Source organism: Cnephaeus nilssonii (genome assembly GCF_951640355.1).
Source record: "Cnephaeus nilssonii genome assembly, chromosome: 21".
Lineage (NCBI taxonomy): Eukaryota > Metazoa > Chordata > Mammalia > Chiroptera > Vespertilionidae > Cnephaeus > Cnephaeus nilssonii.
In genome coordinates this window covers 216,035-228,071 of record NC_137092.1, presented here as the reverse complement: position 1 = coordinate 228,071, position 12,037 = coordinate 216,035, and the positions used below count along the sequence as shown (strand labels likewise).

Below are 12,037 nucleotides of genomic sequence, written 5' to 3'. Positions count from 1 at the left end.
CTCTTTCGGTGCCATTTGCTCGTTTGAGGATGCTTTTTCTTAACCGCCTTTTACACGAGTCTCAGTTCAAATGGTTACACGTAGTGGAATGCTGCCTATGGACATGGCAGGGGAGAGTAAATGTTAATCTAGCTATAATATCCAATGTGAAATTGAGTTCAACAGACATTTAGAAAAAGCCTACAAAACATTTTTAAATGTCTTAAGTTTAAATAGAGAAATGAAGAAGCTGACGGGAAATCCTCCTTCCTAAACCTGAATGAGGCTGAAAAATCACTTGGCCAATCCCACGTAGCGCGCGCTTTTTCAAAAAGATCAAAGGAAAGCCAGTTTTTGGCGCCAAATTTTAAAATTTTTATTCCGCCAACAAGATATAGAATTCTAATACATTAAATTCTGCGGAGGAAAGACAGAGGACATTGTAAAAAAAAAATGCGTACAGACCATAGCGACGAGAAAGGGTAAAAAACAGCCTCTGTTGAAAGGGTGGGTGGGAGGAAGAAGTTAATTTCTGACCCAAACGCCCGGGAGGCTCCGGTGATCAAAAGCGGACGCGGCTTCCAATCACGTCACTGCGGGCCTTGATGGGCAGGTGCCTCCTCCAATCACAGTGGCACTTGCCTTCTATATATTTCCTTGTTGAGCGCCCGCGCTGTCACCTTCCAGCAGTTTTCTGCTTCTCTGTGTTGGGGATGGCTCGGACCAAGCAGACGGCGCGCAAGTCCACGGGCGGGAAGGCGCCCCGCAAGCAGCTGGCCACCAAGGCGGCCCGCAAGAGCGCGCCGGCCACGGGCGGCGTGAAGAAGCCGCACCGCTACCGGCCCGGCACCGTGGCGCTGCGCGAGATCCGGCGCTACCAGAAGTCCACGGAGCTGCTGATCCGCAAGCTGCCGTTCCAGCGCCTGGTGCGCGAGATCGCGCAGGACTTCAAGACCGACCTGCGCTTCCAGAGCTCGGCCGTGATGGCGCTGCAGGAGGCGTGCGAGGCCTACCTGGTGGGGCTGTTCGAGGACACCAACCTGTGCGCCATCCACGCCAAGCGCGTCACCATCATGCCCAAGGACATCCAGCTCGCGCGCCGCATCCGCGGGGAGAGGGCGTGAGCTCTTGGCGAGCGGCCACCTGGAACCCAAAGGCTCTTTTCAGAGCCACTTCCATCCTCACTGACAGTGGCTGCTGCACTGCTAGTTACGTGTGGATAACGCAAGCTCAGCGCACAATTGACGGAAATAATGGGGACGGGTTTCTGGCCTTCCCTCCAGAACTTTGGGTATCACTTTCCTCAACTAATTGAGTGTAAATATTGGCAAGGCCTCACGTTCAGTGTTTATAGCAGCTATTTAGGGATACTTAAGTTGCTTAAGGAACTGTTGTTTTGAATACTAGCAGTTTCAAAGGCAACAATGTATCCGAAAAGTTTGTCACCAGTTGCACCACGTGGAAAGAGGTAAAGTGAAAGAATCTCAACAGGAAAGGAATTAACCCATCCCGTAACAAGGGGTTCAGAGCATAGATATTGGCACCTCCCTTACCCACTTCTGGTATTCACAAATATGCTAATTTGAACCTGAAAATAGCTCTCAGGGTCTAGACAGGCGATCTGTACTCCCTCTCTAGCTCTAGAAGTTTTTCTTCGAAAGGCCCTCAACTATTGGGGATGAAGCCCATGCAGGTTCTTTTCAACAAATCTGGAAGGAAAGGAGAGGATGGGAATTCAGCCCCCAATGGCTGTAGGAAAGCAAAGTTGAATTAGTGTTATTCTGGTTTTCACTTGCCTAAGTGGCCTAAAAGACAGTTCAGTTCTGTAGTAATTTATTGTTCACTTTGAAGGGAAAAGCCTTGTTTTTTAAATGGAGACAGCTGAGTGACTAATTACATGAATAGTTTTTAAACTTCAGTTTTAATCAGATAATAATGCAAATTAAAGCCTTGAAATACTGCATAACACCCAGCAGATGATCAAAATCAGAACGTTGGGTTTGCCAAGCGTTGCATGAGAGGTGGAGAAATGTGGTTTATTGATGGTGGGGGCTGGGTTAAAATTGTGAAGGGATTAAAATAAAGAGATTTGGGAGTCATTAGTAAATAAAAGTATTTAAAGGAAAGAAGTGCCTACAGATCCCTCCTGGCTCTTCCCTACCTCTTAACCTCTAATTTAGTGCCAATATCCGATTTCAAATCATTTGTGTGCACACATCAGAAGCCCTGGATCTGTCGATGCTAATTCTGTACTGGAATTCCTGTACTTTCCTTCAATTTCTAGTTCCTTTAGCCCTCAGCCCAGAGGTTACCTCTTACAGATCTGACTCCTCCCTATGTTCCCCTTGCATCCTATGTCTACTTTTCTTGCTACATTGTGCTTTATTTCCTTTTGTATTACTCCTCTTTAGATGGAGTTTCTTTAGAACAAGCAGTGTCTTACTAACATATTCTTATTGTGGGACCTAAGGGCGAAGTACATTATCTGTTGAAAGTATAAATGCATTGTAATTTACCAAAAAGACAAACAGAAGAAATAGTGTTTGTGCCTGCATTTCTTGAAATGGCAAACTGGAAAGTGGCCTAAATGTTCCAATCTTTTCCAAGGCCTATACCAGTGGTCGCCAAACTGCGGCTCTCGAGCCACATACGGCTCTTTGGCCCCTTGAGTTTTTAGCAAAGGCCAGCTTAGGGAGTACCCTAGTTAAGTTAATAACAATGTACCTATGTATATAGTTTAAGTTTTTAAAAAATGGCTCTCAAAAAGAAATTTCAATTGTTGTGCTGTTGATATTTGGCTCTGTTGACTAATGAGTTTGCCGACCACTGGCCTAGACTAAAAGGACCTCGCCATGCTGGTATAGACACAAAAAACACACCACAATGTTTGACCTCTCTTTTCTCAAAACAGCCTCAGCTTTATTCAGAGAAGTTTGTTCATATTTTTAAAACTGTAAGTCTCCACCATCACTGCTCTTGGAATCCACTCCTTAGCATCTACTAGTCATTGCTACTGTAATGGACAATCACTGGGTCAGTGCTGCCTGTCATACTTCAGCCATTTCAGCAGAGACAGGGTTGAATCATATATGAGCATTTATTCCAATACTGCTGGCAGTATGGGAGAGCAGTAGGTCACCCACAAAAATCTGCTCTGCACCCCACCATAAGCCAGCTGCTTATATTGGGTAGGACAAAGATTACATGGGAAGTAAGCAAAAGGGTATGGCAAATGGGCTGTTTACAGGTAATGCAGGCTGGAGATTTGCAAAGGCCTGCAAGTATGAAAAGGCTGGGGGTCTTCAAAGGGCTGGTGATATGCAAAGGACTGGGGGTCTTCAAAGGGCTGGTAGTTCTGGTTTCTGTAACAAGGTTGTTAATCTTTCCCTAAGAATAGGCAGCTCCCCGATGAGAACAGGCTGCATTTCCAGGTGAGCTCCCAGGTTCCACCTGCAACTCCCAACCAGGTTAGAATGTGCCTTCTTTAACCAGAACAAAACAATCACGGTTAACAGAGCATGATTGATTTCTTATACTTATAGCTGGTCCCCAACATTGTATTTCTGCCCATCACTGTGACATGTGGACGTCTAGCATGCCTGTGGTAATATATATACTGTCAAGTAGTCCTAGAAATTAGGTGCTTTTAGTTAATACATTCAAGACAATAACTGATTAAGGTTCAAGATTTGCCACCTCCCTACTGACACACAATGGGTGTCTATGGAAACCACCCCTGCTCATGTTCCCTCAAGAGATGCTCGGATTTGGTGACACCAGTCACTTAAGCTAATTTCCAGTATGGACCTGGGTGAACATCTCGAGCGTGGCGTTGAAATTCTAGCACGTCTAGAACACAAATATAAAGTCAAATTGTCTGCATTGCAAAAGCTGCTCGGTGCCAATTCTGAAATGTGGACAAGCTGAGGCAGACAAGGACGGTGCCTTATGTTAGGTAACAAAGTATACTGAGTAGGTAAGAGGTGGAAGTGATTGAAAACGCAACTAAGTCGTGCTGCCTTTCTGGTGACTATAGAAGAGGCTCTGAAAAGACCCTTTGTTCACTTGTTTCCAAACGTGGTCTTCACTTGGCCTTGTGGTGGCTCTCGGTCTTCTTGGGCAGCAGCACGGCCTGGATGTTGGGCAGCACGCCGCCCTGCGCGATGGTCACCTTGCCCAGCAGCTTGTTGAGCTCCTCGTCGTTGCGGATGGCCAGCTGCAGGTGGCGCGGGATGATGCGCGTCTTCTTGTTGTCGCGGGCCGCGTTGCCCGCCAGTTCCAGGATCTCGGCCGTCAGGTACTCCAGCACGGCCGCCAGGTACACGGGCGCGCCCGCCCCGACCCGCTCGGCGTAGTTGCCCTTGCGCAGCAGGCGGTGCACGCGGCCCACGGGGAACTGCAGCCCGGCCCGCGAGGACCGCGTCTTGGCCTTGGCGCGCGCCTTGCCGCCCTGCTTCCCGCGGCCGGACTTGGTGACTATAAACTTCACTGCAAGTGGCTGCAAAAGTGAAAGTGCTCGGGCGGCACTTTCTATAAACGTTTGTGGCGCGAAAAAGCAGATGTGTCATTGGTTAAGGTTTCAGCTTTGTCTTAACCAGTGAAAGTGCCATTTGGGATTCTGGCGCTCTGATTGGGCAGAGCTAAGTTTTCGAGATTGCTCTCCAATAACCAACAGGCACAGGACTTTGGTTCATCACCTTATTTGCATGCGAGGTTGTATATAAATAGGACACAGCGTTCCCAGTCCTTACTATTCCTCCCATCGACCGCGTCCACTGAGCTCCCGACCATGCCCGAGCCCGCCAAGTCGGCGCCCGCCCCGAAGAAGGGCTCCAAGAAGGCGGTGACCAAGGCGCAGAAGAAGGACGGCAAGAAGCGCAAGCGCAGCCGCAAGGAGAGCTACTCGGTGTACGTGTACAAGGTGCTCAAGCAGGTGCACCCCGACACCGGCATCTCGTCCAAGGCCATGGGCATCATGAACTCCTTCGTCAACGACATCTTCGAGCGCATCGCGGGCGAGGCGTCGCGCCTGGCGCATTACAACAAGCGCTCGACCATCACGTCCCGGGAGATCCAGACGGCCGTGCGCCTGTTGCTGCCCGGCGAGCTGGCCAAGCACGCCGTGTCCGAGGGCACCAAGGCCGTCACCAAGTACACCAGCTCCAAGTGAGGCGCCAAGGCCCCTGTCGAACCCAAAGGCTCTTTTCAGAGCCACCCACACTTTCACAGAAACAGCTGGCTCATTTTCCCTGTGTCTGAGTTCTCCTTAGAGGCGATGTGTTTGTGTGTGTGTGTGGGGGGTGGGGGGCGGCTGGTTGGAGAGGAACGTACCTGGAGAGAAGGAATTCGTGCTTGGATAAGTAGGGTGCTGGGTCAGTCGGGTTCTGTCAGGCCATTTGAAAGAGGCGTTGCCTTTGGCCTTCTGCCACAACAGCCAACATTTCGTTTTTGCTTCCACAGCCAATGCAAGGAACCCCCCGCTCTAACTGGGCGTCGGGACTATTTGAAAAGCCCGCCCTGGGTTCCAATGTGCCAGGCCGACTTCAGGGTGCTTTTCCTGGTAGATCTGAGATAAAACGGCGCTCCCCCCGCCTTAAGTGCAGGAATCCTCCGGCCCTGCAGTCAGGCCCCTAAGCTAAACAGGACGGTCGGGGGCTCCCCAAACAGAAACTGGGAGGAGGCCGAGTTCTGCCTGTTTCTCTGGATGAGCGGGAGGGAGGGACGCCCGGACTCGCTGAGCAGGGTCAGTGCTGGGCTGAGATCTGAGAGTCAGATCAGAAACCCTGAGACTCATGTCAGACCCCGTGTAGAACAAGGAGCGGACCCAGAAACGCCCCTTGCGGTAGGAAATGGGACGAAGGCTGGGCAGCCAGGACCCCAGAGGGGACCGAAGGCTCCCTCCCAATCGTGCCTCCGTTCTCATGTCCTCCATTTCAAAAAGATAGCACCCTCAGCCACCTCTCATCCCTTCCGGAGAGATGGAGGTGTGGACACCAGCTCCGTCTCTGTCCCGGATGTCATGTCATTTTTGTTTCACGCTGTGACCTTGGACCAATGTCACTGTCCTTGGCCAGCATAGCAAGGCTTGCTAGTCGATGAGTCCGTGTTCCTTACAATGCAGCTGTTCACATGAGGAACATCAAACCTGTAAAGAATGTTTGTGAGTTTATTGGACCGGAACTGTCAACCGTTGCTGGAAAGCAGAATCTCAATGAATTAAGATAATGCACCGGAGAATGGTGGGTTTTCACCTATTTTTATAAGTTACCCCAAATCTGTTGGTTACCCAAAATCTGTTGGTGGTAGATCAGGGAGGTAGGAGAAAGCAAAGTGGGGAAACCTCGGTGATTTGCTAAACAGTAAAATGATAGGCATATGTTTCCTTTACATACACAGATGAGTACAGGATAGTTAACAGGCAACAATCCTATCTAATAATCTAATAAAGAGGGAATATGCTAACTGACCATCACTCTATCACAAAGATGGCTGCACCCACAGCTGAGGCCAAGTTCCCATAAGGAGCCTTAAAGAGCACTCAGCAGGGACCTGAGGCTACACCCTCTCCGCCCCCATGGGGCTTGACAGGGGACCTCAAGGTGGGCTTCCCGTCCTTGTGCTGGGCTAGGGGACCCCAGGCTGCTCCCTCCCTCCCCCCAGCACCAGGCCAGGGGACCTCAGGCCACGCCCCCCACCAGGTGGGGATTGACAGGGGATTTCAGGCCACTACCCCCACCCAGCACCAGGCCGAGGGACCTCAGACTGCCCCCCCCCTCGCCTGGCAGGGCTTGACAGGAGACCTCAAGCTGGGTCAGGGGAACTCAGGCCGCCCTCCCCACCAGGTAGGACTTGACGGGGGACCTCAGGCCATGCCCCCCACCCCAGCACTGGGCCAGGGGACCTGAGGCTGCACCCCGCTGCCTGGCTGGACTTGACAGGGGACCTCAAGGTGCACCCCCAGTGCTGGGTTGGGGGAACTCAGGCTGCGCCCCCACCCAACAGGGCTTGACGGGGGACCTGAGGCTGCGTCCCCCTGCCTGGCGGGGCTTGACAGGGGACCTCAGGCCATGCCCCCCACCCAGTGGGGCTTGATAGGGGATCTCAGGCCGTGTCCCCCACCTGGCAGGGCTTGACAGAGGACCTAAAGGCATGCCCCGGCCCCGGTCTGGGCTGGGGGACCTCAGGCCACACCCCGGTCCTGGCGCTGGGCCAGGGGACCTGGGGTTTGACAAGGGTGGGACTGGCCGGGTCTGGATCTAGCCCATTGGGGCGGGGGGGCTGTCGGGTGTGGGTCTCACTCGATTTTGAGGTGTATGTGGGTGGGCGGGGACTTGACTCTGGGTCCTGTGCCACATCCCAGACTCTGACAGGAGAAAGGTTTTCATATACATTTTACTAATTTTCTTTCATCTCTGACACTCCTATTATAGAGAAAGGGCAAATAGCAATATTTAATTATTTCCTCTAATTAATCCCCTTTTAATGTGCACGAATTTTGTGCACCGGGTCACTAGTTAACAGATAACAGTAACAATGAGGGAATGGTGGTCTCCGACCTGGTGCACTAGTTGTGCCCTGAGGAGCCCGGGAAAAGGGAAGTTACAAGTTACCATGACATTTCACAGGGATGTTATCTTAGAGGCAAAAAGACAACAGGTTCAGTAAAGGTGGAAGTTGGTCTTTGTCAATGAAGATCCTGGCCTAGGACATGCCTACCCACCATAACTGCTTTTAATGAAAAGGTTTTCGTTTCAGGCCATCCTTTGTGGTTATTTTTAGTCTCTGAGTTTGCAAGGCTGCCAGGCAGGCCTTCTCGGAGTTAGTCAGGTTAGCATGTGGCCCCTTTTCGTCCACATACCATAAGTATATATTTTAGCAATAGCCATAATGGCATGAAAATTGAGGTAAATATCAAACTCGTTTTAAGTATCGATAATAACCAATCATTCATCACAAAATCACTAGGAGTATATACCCAGTGCTACTCCATTCTTTGTCCCTTTGTCTTGTCCATCATTAGTACCTGAATCATATGATTTTAAAAGGCCCTGCAACAGATAGTGAGCATATTTTGTGCAATATTGCTGGGCTGTCTGTCTGCTGTGGCCCATTGTCCTGTAAGTAAATGACCTGCAGTGAATTCTGTGGATTGCCTGCTCTGATCTTGTGAAGATGCCTTCTTGTTACAGTGGCTATTACACTCTTGCCCTTCATCAGACACCAATGCTAATGAAATGCAATGGCTCTGACTGAGCAGTATGGAAAGGTGTGTGTGTGTGTCGGGGGGGCGGGTGGCAGGTAAGTCAGTCTCAGTCCCGTTTTCCTCCTCCCAACCTCATCAGTAGGCACTCAGGTCTCTTCGAGAGGGATATGCCCCACACAAGGAGTTTGTAGGCCTCTGGGGTGGGTGGGGGAATTCTGAAGCTTGGAAATCTCTATGGCCAGCACCCAAAACTACAACATGAAGTCTGTATGGGAGACTGATGGTTTGAGGAATCCTGGCTGCCCCAATGCTCTGTCATTCACCACATTGTTTTATCTCCCCAGTCTTTGCTCCTCGACTAAAAGTTATCCCAAAGTCTCTTCCCACAGAAATAATCTTCTCATGGGTCACCTGAAGCCATTGCTAATGATGACATATGACATAGCTTTGTTTCAATCTTGAAAAATGCAGTACAGTGAGTCCTCCTTATCCCAGGGGTGTTATAACCGGACAACCAAGGGGTCCGGACTGCCTGTCACTACTTCAGCCAATTCAGCAGAGACGGGGTTGAATCCTACATGAGCGTGTATTCCAATATTTCTGGCAGTAATTTCTGGAGAGCAACAGGCCATACACAAAAATCTGCTCTTCCCTCCCACCCCACCCCCCCCGCCCCGCCCCAACCATAAGCCAGCTCTTTATATTGGGCAGAAGGACAAAGATTACGTGGGAACGTAGGAATTACAGGCATGGGACGTGGGCACGGGATACTCATTCCAGGTTACAAGTCATGCGGGCTGGTGGGGGGAGGGTCACAGAGGGCAGGCGCCTCCAGGCACCTCAGGACCAGATTACAGGCAATAAACTGGGTGTGAAGAGCAGGTGCCTCTGGGACTAGATTGTCTCAGCCACAAGGTTGTCAATCTTTCCATAATGATAGGCAGTTCTTCAGACGGGAGGATGGCTGCATTCCGATGTGAGCTCCCATGTCCCAGGGTGTACAATTCCCAGGGAAATGAAAATGTGCCTTCTCTAAACCGAAAAGAACAATCATGGTTAACAGAGTATGATTACTGGTAATATTTCTTAGTTAGTTTCTAATATTCTATTTCTGCCCCTAGCAGTCCCAAGACCTCCATCAGATGCCTGGAACCATGGGTAGTACCAAACTTTATATTGTACCGTTTTTTCCCTATACACACATATAATGAAGTTTAATTTATAAATTAGGCACAGTGAGAGATCAGTGACAGTAATACTGAAACAGAACAATTATAACAATATACTAAAATGAAAGGTATGTGAATGTGGTCACTTGTTTTAGGAGGTCCCTTCCCGTAGGCTCAATGCTTTCTGGTGCAAAACATTGGGGTCAATCAGAACACGTTTCCTGCTCATGCCTTCCACCTGCACATTAATGCCTTTTTCCTCTTAACTAAGCACTTTTTCCTCTTTCCACACCTGGTGGCTGTAACTTTTGCCATTTGAGGTGCAACAGCAAAGTAGCACAACTTTCTTTTTCCTTCTTCACAATTTTACAGACAGAAGATTTATTCTTACTGTTGATCTTAGCAACTTCAGCATACAATTTCCCCCTCTTTCCTTAATAAGTCAAGAACTTACACCTTTCCACTCAAAGGAAGCGCTTTACAGCATCTCTTTGAAATATCTGAATTGCCAACATCACTACTCTTTCAATTTAGAGCCATTATTAAGTAAAAGAAGAGTTCTTAAACACATGCACTGTGACACTGTTAGCCCAGATGGCTACAAGTTAACAGTTGAAGAATACTTTAATTTTATGTGTGAAGAACACTTTAATTTTATGTGTGTTTTTGTCTTTAACTATAAAGAAGATTTATAGTTAATATGTTCTAATGTTAAATAGTAGATAGATCCTGTGTTGTCATTTTTGTACTCTTCTGTGATTTTTTTTTTAAAGGTAAAGGAAAAAGATGAAGACTAATGCTGTATCCTGGTGTTGGGTGTGTTAGAAATTCCAGCTTCTAACATGTAATATTTACCAAATCACCAGCAACTAAGATGTGCCAGCCCGTGTTCTAGATTATATAGTAACCACAGTGTGAAAACAGACAAAAATCTCTGTTCTTATAAATTTACATCCCTTTGGGGGAAGAAAATACTAAATATTCATTTAGTATTCAAATAAAATATACAATCTACTACACCGTGGTAAGTGCTAGGGAGCAAAGATTTGAGATTGTTGGGAGAATTATTATGTTAAATATTCCCAACTCCCTTTAACTGAATCTCTGAAACGGGAAATATTTACCTATATCTCTATCTCTATCTCTATCTCTATCTCTATCTCTATCTCTATTTATATCTATATAAGATATGGATATATATACAGTCCTTTCAAACTCTAAACTTACATTCTTGTCTACAATATGGTGGTAGGCAGAGATGGACATCCCTCAGCTGATGGGTTAATGTTCTCTGCTCTCAGAGAGGGTATTATGACATTTCCTCAATTAGAACCTTTTCATTGTGTTATTTATTTTGCATGTAAAAGGAAATTTAAGTTAATAATCCAGTCTATCCAGTCTACAAATACATGGGTTTGAAAACAAAACATCAAAATAAAAATGTAAACTTTTAATAAAGATGTCTTTCGTCATGTAGAAAAACGTGTGGTGTATTTTATTTATTTATTTTTTGTCTCAAAAGTGCCCTGCAGTTATCTAAGATTTCATCAGCTAGAGACACCACCGCCTCCGACACAATTTTGGAAAAGTAACTAGCAGAGGATGGTTTCGATCCATCGACCTCTGGGTTATGGGCCCAGCACGCTTCCGCTGCGCCACTCTGCTCTCTGTGGGGAACTCTTGATTTAAAATCATTCCTTGATTCTACTTCCCTTTAAAAGTTTGTATGTTAAAAATGTTTTTTTCTTCTTCAAAGACTATTTATTGATTTTATTGTCTTCGAACAGAACGATGATCCCAGAATACATCGAGTCCAAATATTCTGAAGGCAAAAACTTCGATGTTTCGTTAAAATACAGCCAGTTTCCAGGCTGCCCCTCGCCTAGCATGAACAACTCCAGTCCTATAGTCCGGATGTTCAAGGAGGCCAAAATTCGAGTGTGGAAAGTCCCCGACTTTTGAACTGTGTATTTCAACATGATTGGAAGAACATTTAAAAAATAAAAATAAATTAAAAAGAAAGGAGATGCATTGGCCGGGAATCGAACCCGGGCCTCCCGCGTGGCAGGCGAGAATTCTACCACTGAACCACCAATGCTCACATACCAAAGTTGCTCTGCTGGTGCCAGAAATGTATTTTTTCCTGCTATTTTGCCGAACTATTAATGCATTTTCATTGAAAAAACATGTTTAGATGGCTTTTCGTTCTTATTGAGTGGAACCTAGCTTCGATTCCTTTCTCCTAAGAAAGAATAGGTAGTGACTTTGGCGTGATGTTTCTTTACCAGTATACCTGCAAGACCGGGAAGAAACATCTGGACACTCTCCCGAGAAGTCTGCACACACGCTTTTGCATTTGAGTTTAGTTGGGGGCCAAGGAGGGCTCACAGCTCCGGTAGTTCTGGGATTTGTGTTTGTAACCGCAGGAACAGCTCAAAATGGCCCCATTCTGGCCACATGATACTGAAACAGAACGAAACTGCAAGTCATGAGGCATGCTAAGAGGGGAGAACTTCTAGGCGTGCCCCTCCCTTCCTCCCCCCCCTCCCCCCCAGGAACCCAAGACCCAGGACCTGACCGGACCTTGAACCTGGAGCCCTTGGGAGGGGGGGGGGGGGGGGGGGTCCGCTGTCCAGGAAGACCTGGTGCTGACGCCCCTTTGTTCCAGCGTCCTCCAGTTAAACCT

The 12,037-nt window shown here is 48.0% G+C and overlaps 3 protein-coding genes across 3 annotated transcripts; 2 read left to right on the top strand and 1 right to left on the bottom strand.

Moving 5' to 3' along the window:
- The first annotated feature begins 641 nt into the window (after positions 1-641).
- Positions 642-1,144, top strand: LOC307092836 (histone H3.1). Its single transcript, XM_079760332.1, has one exon. The coding sequence runs from the start codon at positions 693-695 to the stop codon at positions 1,101-1,103; it is 411 nt and encodes a 136-aa protein (XP_079616458.1). The 5' UTR covers positions 642-692; the 3' UTR covers positions 1,104-1,144.
- A 2,242-nt stretch (positions 1,145-3,386) lies between these two features.
- LOC307093720 (histone H2A type 1-H-like) lies at positions 3,387-4,513 on the bottom strand (the record flags this gene model as incomplete). Its single annotated transcript, XM_079762013.1, has 1 exon — positions 3,387-4,513. A coding segment is annotated over one exon (450 nt), but the record flags the coding sequence as incomplete, so codon positions are not given.
- Positions 4,514-4,716: 203 nt separating this feature from the next.
- Positions 4,717-5,192, top strand: LOC307093109 (histone H2B type 1-C/E/F/G/I). The gene has a single exon (XM_079760864.1). The coding sequence runs from the start codon at positions 4,769-4,771 to the stop codon at positions 5,147-5,149; it is 381 nt and encodes a 126-aa protein (XP_079616990.1). The 5' UTR covers positions 4,717-4,768; the 3' UTR covers positions 5,150-5,192.
- The last annotated feature ends 6,845 nt before the right edge of the window (positions 5,193-12,037 follow it).